At 44.4% G+C, this 18,610-nt stretch overlaps 1 protein-coding gene across 2 annotated transcripts in view; it reads right to left on the bottom strand.

Moving 5' to 3' along the window:
* The window catches only part of TBCK (TBC1 domain containing kinase), a 229,226-nt gene that overhangs the window by 65,727 nt on the left and 144,889 nt on the right, over window positions 1–18,610 (bottom strand). For both annotated transcript variants that reach the window (XM_029076457.1, XM_029076458.2), the window contains exon 23: window positions 13,618–13,793. In XM_029076457.1, coding sequence (XP_028932290.1) covers window positions 13,618–13,793 — 176 coding nt within the window. The remainder of the gene's footprint in view (window positions 1–13,617; window positions 13,794–18,610) is intronic.

The raw sequence follows: 18,610 nt of genomic DNA, 5'->3' as shown, positions 1-18,610 counted from the left end.
AGTGGGGAGAGACAGGAGGCTGGGAGGTCAGCAAGGAGGCTGATGCAGTAATCCAGGCGGGAGAGGATGAGTGATTGTATTAACGTGTTAGCGGTTTGGATGGAGGGGAATAGGTGGATTTTAGTGATGCAATCAAGGTTGAACCGACAGGATTTAGTGAGAGATTGACTGTGTGGGGTGAAAGAGAAGGAGGAATCAGGATAACACCGAGGTTACAGGTTTGAGAGACAGAAAGGAGTCTGAAGGACAGTGAGTCTGATTCCACCTGTGGGTCCTGGTAATAATAATAATTACGGTATTTGTTTAGCCCTTAACTCTGTGCCAGGCAATTTACTAATCGCTGGGGTGGACACAAGCAGGTTGGGTTGGACACAGTCCCTGTCCCATATGGTGCTCACAGTCTCCCCATTTTAAAGATGAGGTAACTGGAGGCCCAGAGAACTGAGGTGACTTGCCCAAGGTCACACAGCAGACAGGTGGCGGAGCCGGGATCACCGGGATTCCCCGTGACCTTCTGACTCCCGGGCCCGTGTTCTATCCACTCCTCCACAGTAAGGGCCCAGAGCTTGGACACAGGAGGGTTAAGCTGAGACACTAGGTGTGATCTGAGATGTAAATTGTACAGATGTAAACAAGCTGTAAATTGGGATGTTCCGAAGGGAGGGAGACCCACAAGGGAAGTAAGACCTCTGGAACGGCAGATGACACACAATATTCGTGAAGCATTCCATATTTTCCCTTTGTTCGTCCCTCCCACCCCAAGCGTTGGTTACACAACGGATGACACACAAATTCGTGAAGTATTCCATACTCTTCCCTTTGTTCTTTCCCCCTCCCATCCCCACAGCACTTATGTACATATTTGTAATTTATTTACTTCTATTGATGCCTGTTTCCCCTCAGCTAGATTGTAAACTCACTGTGGGCAAGGAATGTGTCTGTTTATTGTCTCTCAAGCGCTTAATACTGAGAGCTCAATAAATATGACTGACTGAATGAATGAAAAAGATTCCTTAAAAGTTGATGTTGTATGCATGCTGTTAATAATAATAATAATAATAATAATAATGTTAACGGTGGTGGAATTTGTTAAAGACTTACTATGTTCCAGGCATTGTTCCAAGCAGTGGGACAGATGTAAGCAAATTGGGTTGGCCACAGTCCCTGTCCCACATGGGGCTCACAGTTTTAATCCCCATTTGAAAGATAATAACAACAACAATAATAATAATGTTGGTATTTGTTAAATGCTTACGATGTGCAGAGCACTGTTCTAAGCGCTGGGGGGATACAAGGTGATCGGGTTGTCCCACATGGGGCTCACAATCAATCCCCATTTTACACACGGGGTAACTAAGGCCCAGAGAAGTAAAGCGACTTGCCCACAGTCAGCTGACAAGCGGCAGAGCCGGCATTCAAATCCATGACCTCTGACTCCCAAGCCCGGGCTCTTTCCACTGAACCACGCTGCGTCTCTGAGATAAGGTTGCTGAGGCCCAGAGAAGTGAAGTGACTGGCCCAAGGCCACACGGCAGGCAAGTGGTTGAGCCAGGATTAGAACCCAGGTCCTTCTGACTCCCAGGACCGTGTTCCATCTACTAGGCCATACTACGGCACGTCTACCATACACGCACTATATGAATTTATGTGAAGCAACGGGTCCTCCTGGAAAAAACATGGGCCTGGATCTCACAGGACGTTTTTTCTAATCCCAGCTCTACCACTTGCCTGCTATGTGATCTTGAGCAAGTCACTTAACTTCCCTGTGTCAAATTGAGATTAGAGAAGCAGCGTGGCTCAGTGGAAAGAGCCCGGGCTTGGGAGTCAGAGGTCATGGGTTCGAATCCCCGTTCCGCCCCTTGTCAGCTGTGTCACCGTGGGCAAGTCACTTAACTTCTCTGTGTCTCAGTTCCCTCATCTGGAAAATGGGGATGAAGACTGTGAGCCCCACGAAGGACAACCTGATCACCCTGTATCTATCCCAGCGCTTAGAACGGTGCTCTGCACATAGTAAGCACTTAAGAAATACCAACATTGTTATTATTATTATTATTATTATATACCTGTTATCTCTCCTGCTTAGCCTGAGCCCCATATGGGGCAGGGAATTTGTCTGACCTGATTATCTTACATTACTCCCCAACTCCTCAATCTTGCCCTTCTCGCCACTAACAAACACCCTCCCTCTGGCCTAGAACTCCCTCCCACTTCATCATCGAAATAACCGTGGCATTTCTTGAGCGCTTACTACGTTCCAGGTATCGTACTAAGCGCTGGGGTGGATACGAGCAAATCGGGTCGGACACAGTCCCCGTCCCCCATGGCGCTCACCGTCTTATTCCCCATTTTACAGAGGGAGTAACGGAGGCACCGAGAAGTAAAGTGACTTGCCCAAGGTCACGGAGAAGACAAGTGACAGAGGCTGGATTAGAATCTGGATCCTTCTGATTCCCAGACCCACGCTCTACCCACTAAGCCACGTATCGGACAGACCATAACTCTACCCATCTTCAAAGTCCTACTAAAATCATATTGGGAAGCAACGTGGCTCAGTGGAAAAAGTACGGGCTTGGGAGTCAGAGGTCATGGGTTCTAATCTCGGTTCTGCCGCTCGTCAGCTTTGTGGCTTTGGGAGAGTCACTTGACTTCTCTGGGCCTCAGTTACCCTATCTGGAAAATGGGGATGAAGACTGTGAGCCCCACGTGGGACAACCTGGTCACTCTGTATCCCCCCGCAGCGCTTAGAACGGTACTTTGCACATAGTAAGCACTTAACGAATGTCATCATCATCATCATTATTATTATCTCCTCTAGGACCAACCCTAAGCCCTCATTTCCCTGTCCCACTTGCTCTCCTTTCTGCGTCACCTACATACTTGGGTTTGTACCTCTTAGGCATTTTGATACTCGCCCCAGCTCTGCAGCATTTATGAACACACCCTTATATCCTGCCATTTCCCCCATCTGTACTGCCCGTTTCCCCCTCTAGATTGTTAGGTCTTGGAGAGCAGGGATCTTGTCGACCAATTTTGCTAGACTGTGCTCTCCCACGTGCTTAGAACAGTGCTGCATACAAACTGTGCGATCAATAAATACCACTGACTGACTGGCACAGAGTAAACGCTTAACATGCACCGCGATAATCTTAATTACTCTTTTCATAATAATATTCATCGAGCTCACACCCATTAATAACACAACCATAACACACTGTGATTATATTATAAACATACTGTAATTATAATGTAATATCCTATCATAATACGTAACAATATGCTATACTTCTAATAATATACTATTATCATAATATTGTATACTTCAGTTACTATATCATAATATACTCTACTGTAATATCATAATAGACTTGATATACTATCAAAATCTACTACAATTGTATTATAATCATACCACGATCGTAATAATCGATACCAATTACTAATTCATTTTAATATTTAATACCGGGCATTCTTAATACCATGATTATGATCACTCTCATTATTACTGCTAAAGCCGACTACTTTCTAAACAGTGCACTCTGTCCGGCGGGAAAAAGGAGGCAGGCATAAGGAAGAGTCAAGCTACTGATGAATACAAAGGGGCTGAAGCGACTTGCCAAGCCCTCTCCTATTTAGTAACAACAGCCTTCTAAGGGTGTCGGTCGGGGTCCTGGAAGCTTCCCCCTTGGCTCCCCTGCAGGGGTTGGAGGGGGCTCGCCGATGGAGGAGAGGGAGTGGTGGTGGTGACTATGGAATAACGTTTCGGGGTGCGCATGAGGAAGACTTCTGGAACTTGCACCGCCCTGGTCCTGGGAGAGAAAATACTCTGTCCAACATCCCTCTTCCTAGTAGTCTTCGGCGCCGACAGAGGAGCTGGAAGAGTTCCTACCCTGAGCTCGGCCGCTTGACCCGCCTTCTGGGGGACCTTGAGCACCTCACTTAACTGCTCCGTGCCTCAGTTACCCCACTTGTCAAATGACGATTAAATCCTCCTCCCTTCAACTGCAACTGTGAGGCCTATACGGGACGGGAACTGGGACTGACCTGTCAGTTACCCCACTTGTCAAATGACGATTAAATCCTCCTCCCTTCAATTTCAACTGGGAGCCCCATATGGGACGGGAACTGGGACCGACCTGATTATCCTGGATCTCCTCCAGTGCTTAGAACGGTGCTTGGGACACAGAAAACGCACAACGAATACCGTTATTATTATCTTATCGCTGAAGTTAGATTTTTTTTCAAATCTCTCTAATAAACCATTCCGTTCACGTGGCACTCGGGGTTACGATGGAGTCGGGAGGAGGTCATCTACGTATGTCGAATGGAACGGTTAGGAAAGTTGTCTCGAAAACAAAACAAGCTGAAGCTCTTGCTTGGTACAACGGCAGAAGACAACTGTTTCAGATTGTGTTTCAAGTTGCTTTTTATAAGGGCTTCTTGAATCATACTTGGAATGATCTACAATCATCCAGGTTATTCCAACTCAAAATTCAATCTGAGTACAGCTTATCAACCACGACTATAGTTCAACGATACCCTCTCTGAATGTCAACATCACACCCAGAGATCACCAGAATCTGCCGACGGGACGCCAAATTCTGACGACAACTCTCTGTGGCAAAAAGAATGCACTCATTGTCATGAAGGGCGCTTCACCAAAGTACAAACTGTTAGGACCAATGGATATAAACACAAAAAAGCAGATGAAATCACAATACGTCTTTCTTCTCCATACACGCCTCTGATGCTTTTGGTAACGGTAATCATAATAAAAGTAATGATAATATAATAATAAATACGGTATTTGTTAAAAGCTAACTATATGCCAGACACTGTGCTACACAGCGAGGTAGAGATAATACAAAAAGAACAGACACAGCCCCTGTCCCACCCACTCACTGTCTAATGGGGAGGGATAACAGGTATTTAATTCCCAATGGACAGATGGGACAGGACAGAACAGAACAGAAAATTTTAAGTGCTTAAGAAGCAGCATGGTCTTGTTGAAGAGAGGGGGCATCAGAGGACCTGGGTTCTAATTCCGGCTCTGCCACTTGCTTGCTGTGTGACCTGGGAAAAGTCATTTAACCTCTCTGTGCCTCAGTTTCCTCAGTTGTAACACAGGGATTCAGTTCCTCTTCTTCACGTCCCTCCTCTGGCCTGGAACTCCCTCCCACTTCATCTAGGACAGACTGCCCTTATTCCTACCTTCCAAGCTCTACTAAAATGGCACCTCCTCCACGTGGCCTTCCACGACTAAGCCCTCATTTGCTCAACCCTCTCCGTCTGCATCATCTATGCAGTTGGATCTATACTCTTTGAGTATCTGATATTCACCCCACCTTCGGCCCCGCAGGATTTACGTACGTATTTGTAATTTATTTTCATGTCTATCTCCCCCTCTAGGCTGTAAGCTCTTTGTGGGCAGGGAATGTGTCTATCAACTCTTTAGTATCCTCCCAATCACTTGGTACAGTGCTCTGCACAGAGTGAGTGCTCAATAAATGCCATTAATTGATTGACTATTTTCCCTCCCCTTTGGATCTTGAGTGCCTTGGAGGATAGGGACTGTGTCTAATCGCACAACTTTGTATCCAACCCAGTGCTGAGTGTGGTGCCTGGCACATAGTGCTTAATAAATATCACGATTATTATTCCAAATATTCTTACTATTGTCATCATCATCATCATTTGCCCAACAGGCAAGTGGCGGAGCCAGAACTGGAATCAAGGTGGCTAAGAATGATTTACAAGAATCAAACAAAGAGAATCAAATGGAGCTTGAGAAGTACTAAAGCTTTCAACTGGAGAGATAATAATGATAATAAAATAATAATAATAATAATGATAATGGTATTTGTTAAGCATTTACCACGTGCCAGGCCCTGTACTAAGCGCTGGGGTGGACACAGATAATTGGGTTGGACATGGTCCCTGTCTCACATGGGGCTCACAGTCTTAACTCTCATTTTACAGATGAGGAGACTGAGGCTAATTTGAAATGTTTCAAATTGATAGATTCAAAAGGAGAGGCCCTATCTTCGGCTCCACTTGGAGTGGCAGAAAATAAAAGAAGAAAATGGGTCTTAAAAATGACACTGTGTGGATTCTGATGTGCCTGCTATTCTACTGGACTAGGTGACCTGTTTTCTTTAACAGCGTTCCCTAATGCCCCCGGAACTTGTCTTGGACTTAGACAAGGCCCAGCGGCGTGGCCTAGTGGCTAGAGCACAGGCCTGGAAGTCAGAAGGACCTGGGTTCTAATGCCGCCTCTATCACTTGTAAACTGTGTGACCTTGGGCAAGTCACTTCTCTATGCCTCAGTGATCGCATATGCCAAATGGAGATTAAGATGGGGAGTCCCACGTGGGACAGGGGCTGTGTCCAACCCGCTTTGCTTGTACCCACCCCAGCACTTAGGATACATAGCAAGCGCTTAACAAATATCATTGTTATTATTATTATGCTATGTATGGCCAATCTACTGGGCTATGACTGCCCACTTCAAACAGCGCTGCAGAGGGAGCGATAAAACAAAGGCCAGCAGGCACCCGGCTCGAAAATTTCCAGCTATTTCCCCCCCCCCGCCCACCATCGGATGATAGGACCATTTATTCTCATATCCCTCCCTTCCTCACAGCGTACAAAGATGGAGCATCTCTCAGAATGGCCAGGGACGCAGCGCAAGAAGGAACGCAGCTGGATCTCGAGGAGTAATTACTGCCTGAATGAGAAAGAAAAACACAAGCCCAAGTATGCCGCAATTTCACGCTGGTGAGCATCTCCAAATATGGGTATACCAAAATCGAAAAGAGAGGGCAGTAGCCTACCCGAGAATGAAACAGGCTAAGAAAGGCGGGGAGGAGAGGGGATGGAAGGGAGAAGAGGGGTGAGTACAGAGGTTTATTTTTTAATGTAAGCACTTTGCCATTAGAAAATGTGTAATCATTTGGAATGTTGTTTAAAGAATTGAGTCTCTCTTACAAAACTTTCTTAGCTGCCATTAATCAACTTGATAAATCTTTCTGTGAGATTCTAAAATAGAACACTATGAAAACTTAAATGGTTTTAGATTAGGTTGTTAAAAGTGGTGGGCTGTATTCTCAAGGCTTCTTTATGACATATTGCTTACATTTTTTTTTGTTTTAGGGGGCTTATTCCAAATCTCTAGAACTTTCTCTCCTTGGAACTCCAACGCTAAAGACAGGTCTTATTCTGAATAGAGCATCGGAACCGAGCTACACACACGTATTCTGGGTGTTTGCAAACAAGATCACGATCCCATTTTTCTGCTTAAAAGTCACTATGAACTAATCAGGTAAATGAGGACTTGGACTTGCAGGCCGAAATTCAAAGAAAACAAGTGCGACAGCTCTAAATCTGGAGCAAGAGTGAAGCTCATTCTCTCACTGATATTTCTAAACTAAGCTCCCCATTAAGCCCCCTTTCCCTCAGCTCCCCCTCCCTTCCACATCGCCTAGACTCGCTTCCTTTGCTCTTCCCCCCTTTACTGCCCCAAAGCATTTATGTATATATCTATAATTCTATTTATTTATATTGATGCCTGTTTACTTGTTTTGATGTCTGTGTCCCCGCCTCTAGGCTGTGGGCAGGGACTGTCTGTCTCTCTTCATTCCTGTATTGTACTTTCCAAGTGGTTAGTACAGTGCTCTGCACAAGTAAGCGCTCAATAAATACAACTGAATGAATGCCTGAATAAACTATATAAAAGGCTTTCTCTTCTTTTGATTATCCCCAACACAGCCACACTGGCCTTTCCTCCCCAAGAGACCTACAGTCTAACAACAATAATAATACGTAATTCTGGTACTTGTTAAGCGCTTATTTTGTGCCAAGCACTGTATTAAGAGCTGGGGTAGATGCAAGCTAAGCAGGTTGGACAAAGTCCCCGTCCTACATGGGGTTCCCACTCTTAATCCCCATTTTACAGATGGGATAACTGCGGCCCGGAGGGTTTAAGTGACTTGCCCAAGGTTACACAGCAGATATGTGCTGGAGCTGGGATTAGAACCCCAGTTCTTTTGTCTCCCAAGCCCGTGTTTGGCTCAGTGGAAAGAGCACGGGCTTGAGGGTCAGAGGTCGTGGGTTCTAATCCCGGCTCCGCCACTTGTCAGCCGTGTGACTTTGAGCAAGTCACTTCACTTCTCTGTCCCTCAGTTACCTCATCTGTATGCGGATTAAGACCGTGAGCCCCAAGAGGGACTACGTGATTACCTTGCATCTACCCCAGCGCTTAGAACGGTGCTTGACACATAGTAAGTGCTTAACAAATACCATCATCATCATCGCTAAACTACACTGCTTCTCAGGAAACAGAGGCACAGAGAAGCAAAGTGACTTGCCCAAAGTCACACAGCAGACAAGTGGCAGAGCCGGGATTAGAGCCCAGGTCCTTCTGATTCCCAGGCCTGTGCTCTACCAATGAGATCGCACTGCTTCTCCTACATCTGATGCATCTTTTGAGATGGGAAGGGAGGGGAAATGGGGAGAAACATTTTGAACTCCCCACAGAATCTGAACAGGCAGGGTTCCCGTAACTGACTCGCTCTGCCTCTTGGAGCCAAGATGGTGGCCTCCTGGTTGGCCTCCTTTATTGGCCAGCTCCAACACTTCTCCAGCTCCCATCCTCACAACCCTGAAGAAGTTCTGGGAGCCAACAGGGGAATCCAGCTGATCCCGGCCCCAGCAGGAAAGCGGCTGGGCTGGGACCGAGGCAGAAAACCAAAAATGGGCAGTCTGGCATGGGATCAGGCACGCTGGGGCCTCGCTTGGCATCGGCATCAATTCATCAGTGGTATTTATTGGGTGCTTACCGTGTACAGAGCACTGTCAAAGTGCATGGGAGAGTACAAGACACAATTCTCATGCAGTTTAATCTGAGATTAGAACCCAGGTCCTCTGACTCCAAGGCCTGTGTTCTTTCCACTAGGCCACACTGCTTCCATTCCTTAAAATTTCCATCTCTCATAACGTAGGGAGACCACTATTCTCCCCAATCTAAAAATCCCACTAAAATCACACCTCCTCCAGAAAGGCTTCCCTGACCAATCTCTCCCTTTCTTGTCCTATTTCATTCATCATTCATTTATCCAATCATATTTATTGAGGGCTTACCGAGTGCAGAGCACCATACTTAGCGCTTGGGAGAGTATAATGTAACAATTAACAGAGACATTCCCTGCCCACAACGAGCTTATAGTCTACTGTGTCACCTGTGCATTTAACTCTTCAACTCCTAAGCATTCAGATATTCACCCCAACCTCCCAAGCTTTCCCTGAGCATTAATGTACATATATTTGAAATATTTTGTTTCCCTTACCTGTAATTTACTTTAGTATCGGTCTTCCCCTTTAGATTGTGAGGTCCTCAAGGGCAAAGGTCATGTCTACAAACTCTACCGTGCTTGCCCTTAGTATGTGCTCTGTCAGAATAAGTACTCAGCAAATACCATGACTTCAACCACCAGCACCACGTGGAAGCTCCCACCTCATTAGCCCTAACCTCTCTCTTTCTCCGCACTCTAGCATCAGCCCTGCCTTGAGGATAGTTCTATATGGAAGTCCTACCTCCACCTCAAACTCAACATGTCCAAAATTGAATTCCTCCTCTGTCATCCAAAATCCCTTTCTCCACCTCTGTTTCCTAGAACAACTGACAACACCACGATCCTCTCCGGCCTGTAACCACGGCGTTATCCTCGACTCCGCTTTCTCTTTCAGCCCCCATGAACGGCTGTCACGAAATCCTGTTGGTTTTTCCTCAGCAACACATCCAGAAGCCGCCATTTTTCTCCAGTCTAATTGCCACCATGCTGGCCCAAGCCCTTGTCATAGCTTGGTGCGATTACTGAATCAGACTCTTTGCAGACCTCCCTACCTCCAATCTCTCCCCCCTCCAATCTGTGCTTCATTCTGCTGCCTGTATCATCTTCATAAAACATTGACTTGTGCACATCTCCCCACTCCTCAAAAAACCTCCAATGGTGGCCCAATCCTCTCCACGTCAAACAAAAATTCCTTAGTGCTCAATCACCTTTCTCCCGCCTATTTATCCTTGCTCTTCTCCCACTGTACTCCAGTTTGCACACTTTGTTCTTTCAAAAGCAACCTACTCCCTGTGCCTTCTTGTCACCTCAACTGACCTCCCTCTCACATCCTCCCACCTGCCTGGAACTTCCTCCCGCTCATACTAAAACACTGCTCTCCCCATTTCAAGGCCATTCTTAAATGACATCTCTTCTGGGAGGTCTTCCCTGACTAATCTCTTATGCCCTGACCCTGTATCTCCCCGCAGTGCCACTTCAACAGGTCTGTGTCATCTAACTACTTGCCTGATACACTTTATCCTTGCAATTGTGTACATTTATTTTCGCTCTATTCCTTTCTTCTACTTGCAATTTATTTCAGTGTCTGTCTCACCCACTAGACTGTAATCTCTTTTTGGGCAGGGAACAGACCTACTAACTCTATTATACTCTCTCAAGTGCTCATCAGTACAGTGGTCTGCACAGAGTAACTGCTCAAGTGCTAACCCTAAACTTTACCCTTTTCATGAAAATACACACTTCCTGGTGACTGGTATTCTGATGAAAATTTATAGAATTATAAACTTTAAAAATGCTTCTCTCAGATCCAACTGGAACCCGAAACATCAAAATCAATAGTATTAACTACTTATTGCACATTGACTGTGGACAAAGTGTTATACTAAGCTCTTGGGGTTGCTGGCCTCAAGGGATTTGCAATCTCAGGCAGAAGCAGTGTGGCCTAGTGGATAAAGCACAGGCCTGGGAGTCAGACGGACCTGGGTTCTAATCCTGGCTCTGCCACCCGTCTGCTCTGTGAACCTGGGCAAGTCACTTAACTTCTCTGTGCCTCAGTTACCTCACCTGTAAGATGGGGACTGAGACTGTAAGCCCCATGTGGGACACAGATGGGTATCCAACATGATTAACTTGTACCTACCCCAATGCTTCATACAGTGCCTGGAAAATAGTAAGCACTTAAATACCACAGAAAAGACTCAATTATATCAATTAAAGTTGAGGTGGTTAATGAGAAAGCATTACTGGGAAAAAGGGATGAATAAATCTTGGATTATTTCCTGTAGGGAGTCTTTAGGATAATTCTGAGAGGACAGAGGGATAAGGCTTGGAGAGTTAGAAGAGGCAGATTCAAAGGCGGGGGCAATAGGTTGGAGGTGGGAGAGTCATTAGTTCACAAAAAAGTGAAGAATACCTGTTGGGAAAAACTGGGGAGAAGTGAAGAAGATGACAGGTAAGGAGGAGCCAGCTAATAGAGAACATAGGACCTGAAGGGCTGAGTTTTGATTTTATATAATAAACAGTTTTAGAGATTTTTGAAGAGGGAGGTTTAAAAACACACCTTATGAATAAAAGAATAAAGGAATATGTGGAGGTTTTCTTTTCAGGCACACGCTGAGAAGCTAGAAGGGAATACCAGATCATGCTCCCAGCAGAAACCTTGTGAAATGCATCTTAAAGCAGTTTTTATCTCCTTCTCGACCAAAGCAATAGTCTCTGACCTAAATTTTTTCTGGAACTAATGAAAACGTGGCTGATGCCCAAGCAGGGGCCGGTTAAGAACTGAAAAGGAAAAAGTAGGTAAGAGGGATGTTGGCATGCGATGAAGCGTTTCTACCGGCACATTCTTTGAGAGTTTTAAGATCAAAAGGGCATTTAAATAAAGAAATTTATGGCCCATTGCTACTAAACCAAAGTACAAATCATCAGGATGGAAAGCCATGGGCATTGGAAGACTCTCTTTTTGCCAAATAATAATACTACTACTAATAATAATGATGGTATTTGTTAAGTGCTTACTAAGGCACTGTTCTAAGTGCTGGAGTCTCTTTAATGCTATGGAGTTTCCAAAGGCAGAAGCAGAAAATCCTCCCAAAGCCACACGTAGTAAGTGCTTAATAAATATCATTGCTGTGATTATTTTTTATTACGGTTAGGAAAGAGATCAAGTATTTTTCTAGAACAACACCATGTGCATGTGGCTGTAAGCTTCTCTGTAGATTGTAAGCTCCCTATGGGCAGGGACCATGTCTACCAACCTCTTGGATTGTACTTGCCAAAGTGCTCTGCACAGAGTAAGAGTGCAACAAAAAACACTGATTGGATGCTTAATAAATGCAATTTGATCAGAGTGGTAGAGGAATAAGAGAACAGGATTTAAACTGACACATATAAGTGTGTGAGAAGGTGTGAAAGCATCTGGGAAAGAGAAAATCATAATCACCGCTCAGAAAGATATACTACCATGTTTACAAGATGAAATGGATTTGAGATTGAATTCACTGTATACTAAATAACACTTAAAATCATATTTTAATAAATTTGAAAAATCAACGCTTTGTTTGTGAGTCTCAAAAATTAAAGTGACCATCCCTGGCTTGTCAGGTTTACTAGGACATATAATAAAAAGGAGAGAAAATAACTAAAACAATTAGGGATTCCTTTGGTATGTATATGTTTCAATTATAATTTATTTTATGCTGTGCCTCAAAAACTCATAAAACATTTGAAATTTTGAAAGCGAGAGAGGTTTGTAAGTAAATGCGCATGTACTTAATAATTAATAATAATTATGGCATTTGTTAAGCGCTTACTATACTAAGTGCCGGGGTGGATACAGGCTAATCGGGTTGGATACAGATTCTGCAGACTTGGGGTTCACGGTCTCATTACCCATTTTACAGATGAGGTAACTGAGGCCCAGAAGTGAAGTGACTTACCAAAGTGTCACACAACAGATAAATGGAAGAGCCGGGATTAGAGCTTGCATTATATTCAGTTGCATTATGTGGGAAAAAGGGGGAAAACCTATTCTCCCCTTCTACCTTACCTCCTTCTAGTTCAGTTCTAAAATGCTGCACTTCTGTGGTATCGCTAGGGAGGAGACAAGCAGACATGCCTATTTATGCCATCCCTCCCTGGTATTATTCAATCTCTTCCAGATCTCTGTGGGCACATCTACCAACTCTTGTATTGTCGCATCTCCCTAAGTGCTCAATCAATACCACACTGATTGCTAGATTGACTATTCACAGGACAGCGAACCAATGCAAAGAGGAGCTAGAGCGCATGAAAGGCCACGCCGAATACTCCGGAGGCTGACGTGGGACATCTACTTTGGAATTTTAGAGGCGAGAAATCGCCAACACTTATCCCAGTTCACCATTATGAAAAGAATAACAAACCTGAGCCGAAAAAAAGTGATCTGTATTCACCTTCTTTAGAAATGTGGAAATATCTGTGAAGATGTGTGAATCAAGGAGCAGCTTGGCCTAGCAGATAGCAGCAAGAGCCGGGGCTAATCTAATCGCGACTCTGCCCCTTGCCTGTTGTGTGGCACTGGGGAAGTCACTTCTCGGTGCCTCAGTTTCCTCATTTTTAGAATGGGGATTCAATCCCTAGTCTCCCTCCTACTTATCCTGTGGGCCCCATGTGGGAGAGGGACCGTGTCTGTCCCGATTAACTTACATCCACCTCAGTTTTTAGAAAAGTTCTTGACATGTACAAAGAACTTAAATACCACAGTTGTTATGAGTTGTTAATGGCTACTCACCAGGTCTGTCAAGGGAGCATCTTGAAAATCTGTCGAGAAATAGGGCGCTGAATTTCTCCCGCCGTTGGGATCGATGGTCTGCTTTGGAGGTTGTGCGTGCTGCCTGTAGGTCACGCTTTTCGGAGTCCAGCAAAACAGGTTGATTGACTCACGGACACAGCGTTCTATGTCAATTTCTGGAAACGGGTTGTAAACGAAGAGAAAATGTCAATAATAATCACTATAATCAGGGTACATATTAATTACTAAAATTGTGGTATTTTTAAGTGCTTACTATATGTCAAGCCCTGGGGTAGTTTCACGGTAATCAGGTTGTCCCACGTGGGGCTCACAGTCTTATTCCCCATTTTACAGGTGAGGTAACTGTGGCCCAGAGAAGTGAAGTGACTCGCCTAAGATCACACAGCAGACAAGTGGCGGTGCCACGAACCCTCTTCCTTCCGACTCCCGGGCCGGGACTCTATCCACTAGGCCATGCTGCTTCCAAGTACTAACCAGGCCTGACCCCCGCATAGCTTCCGAGATCAGACGAGATCAGGCGCGTTCAGGGTGGCATGGCCGTAATTGCTTACTATGTGCTATAAAGGGCTAGGTAGTAGTGGGTCAATCGTATTTACTGAGCGCTTACTGTGTGCAGAACACTGTACTAAGCGCTTGGGGGGGAGAAGTACGATATAACAGACAAATTCTCTGCCCGCAATGACCTTACAGTTTAGATAATCAGATTAGGCCCTGTTCTTGCCCTTCACTGAGTTCACAGCCAAAGAGAATGGGAAAACAGGTATTTTATCTCTGTTTTCCAGATAAGAGGCACAGGGAAGTTAGGTGACTTGCCCGAGGTCACACAGCAGGCAAGTGGCAGAGCCAGGCCAGAGCTTCATATAAATGTGGCAAAGCTGAGGTCTGCTGGGAGTTAACAGCAATCATTATGTGCCCGTTTATAATCCACCAACCTTCTTAATCAAACTCACACACATGGACTTACAATCAGAAGCTGAATTAATGAACCAGAGTGACTGCTGTATGTAATTATTCAAATGAGGATGGTTGATTGATTTGAGAATCTTTTGAGAATATACCACATATCAGTAGGTCACTGTTGGTCTGATTTGAGGTCTTGGATTAGAATCCTCTGAATCCAGAGCCTGGAATCTGTGTTCTAATCTCGGGTCTGTTGCTTGCCTGCTGTGTGACCTTGGGCAAGTCAATTCCCTTCTCCGTGCCTCACATTTTTCAAATGTAAAACGGGGACTCGATACCTGTTATTTCTTCTTCTTAAAAGATGAGCCCCATGTGGTACAGGGACTGTGTCCAAGCTGATTGCCCCAGTACACCGTAAAGTGCTTGGCACACAGTATGAGCTTAACGAATACCATCATTATGTAGTATTATTTAGATGTGTTCAGAATACTCTTTGGGATTGGACCCTCAATCGCTCAATGGATGAAGAGACTCTGGAGAACCACCCTGAAGATATCCAATGAAATTTACTAATCCTATTTTCTTCAGATGTGGAAAAAAAGCTGTTACAGAAAATTAATCAGGACTCTTCAAAGAGAAATTAAATATTGGCAATATTAACTAAAAATAAGCTACCTGCTACACTTGATTATGCATTTTTATCAATTTTTTGCCACTCTAAAATAGTCTTTACTATAATAATTGTGATATGCTAAGTGCTTACTACGTGCCAAATACTTTGTTAAGCGCTGGGGTAGATTGAACATAATTGAGTCCGACAGTCTAATTCTTCCAAAATTCAAATAATATTCAATTATTAGGGTCATAAACAATCACTTCTTTCAATCAAACTACATTTGATGTTTAAAATTCATTACTTTCAGTAGTCTTAGGAACTGTCTTTGTTTACTGTAAACATATTTTAATTAAACTTTATACCCATACTGAAGTTTTCAGGTTTCGATTGCATTACCATAGAAGAGAATTCTGTGGCAGCTATTCACTCTATTGACAGTACGTTCCAATTGCCAGTAAAGTTTATTTGATTCTTGGAAATACTTGGCAGTAGCCTAGACATTGAATCATAGCAACCCAAACAGTGCAAACACATAATGGTTAGGTTTTAAATGCTGATGAATGAATGAACTAATGAGTTCACTGATTGCAGGGAGATTAAATCCATTTTGGGCTTAAGTAAAGTTAGATTTTCCAGATATATTTTTTGAGAGATCATTCCTTGCTGCTCGTGTTACATTTTGGAGTGTACATGGAGAGTAAGATTTGAGTGAAAACTAATTGAACTACGTAATACAAATATTAATTACACTACTTTGGCAGTCGCTCAAACTAGCCCAGACTCGGGAGGTAGAAGAGGAACCCAGGAGGAGATTCATTCCTAAGTACCCTTCCCTGGAGGAAAATAAATTAGAGCAGGGACTACAGGCTTCTGGGGGGTATGAAATTAGAATTCAGCCAACTAGAGGGAAGGATGGGGAGGAATGATGGAGAAGAGGGGGAGAAAGCCCCTCGGTCATTTTTGGGCAGAAAGTCCGAGCCGTAACCCTGAGAGGTCACAGGGAACACTACAGCTGAGGAGAAGAGACGGCAGCCATGCATCCTAGTATCCAAAGAGCTGAGGAAAAGCCTCGGAGAGGGTGAGACTGAAATCTGGGTCACCCTGAGAGAAGGTCACCCAGCACACCTACAGGGAAGTAGAAAGGGTCTTGGTTCTCCAGGGGGAAAAAGCGTTAGAAACAGGTAAAAGGGGTTTGGATCAGAATTATGTTCGATTTATTATCTGATTAATTCTGGCAGGGCACCTATTAAACCGTACAGAGACTGCTGATCTTGGGCGTCTGCCTGTGGTAGGTTGGAGGAGAAGCTTTGGGTGCCGGGGAGATGTGTACCTCTGGGAAACCAAAGGAATGCTCGCTCTGTGAGTCAATCAGTCGGTCAATCACATTTATTGAGCACTCACTGTGTGCAGAGCACTGTACTAAGCGCTCGGGAGATTATAATATAACAGTACAAAGATATTTCCTGCCCACAACAAGCTTAGAGTCTAGAGGTGGAGACAGACAGTATAAATAAATTAATTAATGAACTTCTTTTACCCAGGCCCGTGGGGGTAGGGTAGTCCCTGAATGGACCCTTTGCCCTCGGGGAAGCACGTGGGCTTGGGAGAGACAGGGCTGAAGCAGTGAAAACAGGGGCATGGGACTTGGGGTTTGCTAGGTCAGAAACCCCCAAATCCTGCCTGCCCCAGGTTGGGAAAAACTGGGATGTTTTAGTACCCAGTAGAAGCTAAGAAGGGTCCCTAGGTCCTATATGATTCCAGGTGCTATTTTAGACAAATATTATGATGTGCTCTGGAGAGTACAATACAATTTAAACAATCAGCTGCTACATTATCCCTCTTCATTTCATTCATAAGTAACCTCTGGGATTTTTAAAGGTTTACAGCCACTCTGTGAGGCTGACAGGGAAGAGATGCGGAACCAGATGAGAAGAGGAAATGGGGCTTTCACCACAAAGAGTCCTGGGATTGGCTTGAGAAGCAGCATGGCCTAGTGGAAAGGCCATGGGCCTGGAAGTCAGAGGACCTGGGTTCTAATCTCAGTTCTGCCATTTAGTAGCTGTGAATATGGGCAAGTCACTTATTTTTGCATCTCAGTTCCCTCGTCTGCAAAATGGGGATTCAATACCTGTTCTGCCTCCTACTTAGACTCTGAGCCTCATATGGGACCCGATTATCTACCCCAGTGCTTAGTACAGTGCCTGGCACATAGTAAACACTTAACAAATACCACAGATTATTATTATTAAAACCAAAGTTTGCGATTCTTCCCTGTCTCTCTCAAGAAATTCAGGCCATCTTGAAAAATCACAAGTGATCTGAGGAGCAGCTGGCCTAGTGGATAGAGCACGGACCTGGGCGTCAGAGGACTTGGGATCTAATCCCGGCTCTGCCACTTGCCTGCTGCGGGACCTTGGGGAAGTCTCTTAACTTCTCTGTGCCTCAGTTACCTCATTAGTAAAATGGGGATTAAGATTGTGAGCCTCATGTGGGACAGGGACTGTGGCAAACCTGTGGCCAATCTACCACAGTGCTTAGAACAGTGCTGGGCACATAGTACGAGCTTAACCAATACCATAAAAAACCGCCAAATTGTGTTTGGTTTTATCCCCCAAAACTAATCTCTCACAACACAATCCTGAAAAAGGAGACAGCTCGCCAATACGAACACTGCCCGAGACAGCTTAGGAATGCCTGCTTCTTTCAAAATTTCTCTTGTCTTAATTTTCCCTTCAATCGTAAACTTTTAAGGCAGGGACTACAGTCTCTGTTGTCGGTTTCCAAAGTCTGACCCATAAATCCCCATTCAATCAGTCAAACAATCAATCGTATTTATTGAGTGCTTACTACGTGCAGAGCATAGTACTAAGCGTTTGTAAGAGTATAATATAATAGATAAATTCTGGGGTGGATAGGGGAACAGCTAGAAATAAGGGAATTAATCTGTTGGAACTAGACAATTAGGGGTGAAGGTTGCTCCTGTGGGCAGGGATTATGTCTAATGACTCTACTGCATTGTAACAATAATAATAATAATAGTAAATAATGGCAATTGGATATTTGTTTAGAGCTTACTATATGCCAAGCACTGTACTAAGCACTGGACTAGACAAGAAAGTCAGGTTTGACCCAGTCCCTGTCCCATGTTGGGCTCACAATCTAAGAGGGAGAACAGGTATTTAATCCCAATTTTACAAATGAGGGAATTGAGCACAGAGAAGTTAAGTGACTTGCCCAAGGTTGCACAACAGATAAGTGACGGAGACAAGATTAGTCACTTCTGTGTGCCTCAGGTGACTCACCTATAAAATGAGATTAAGCCTGAAAACGCCACCTGGGAAATGGACTGTGTCCAATCTTGCATTTAGTAAGGTGTTTAAAAAAGAGTCAAATTCATTGTTAACCTTTGAACTTTAGGATGCCAGATTTGACAAGTTATGTAATTCAATATTATTT

Source organism: Ornithorhynchus anatinus, chromosome 12 (assembly GCF_004115215.2).
Source record: "Ornithorhynchus anatinus isolate Pmale09 chromosome 12, mOrnAna1.pri.v4, whole genome shotgun sequence".
NCBI classification, from domain to species: domain Eukaryota; kingdom Metazoa; phylum Chordata; class Mammalia; order Monotremata; family Ornithorhynchidae; genus Ornithorhynchus; species Ornithorhynchus anatinus.
This window is presented reverse-complemented; position numbering and strand designations above follow the sequence as displayed.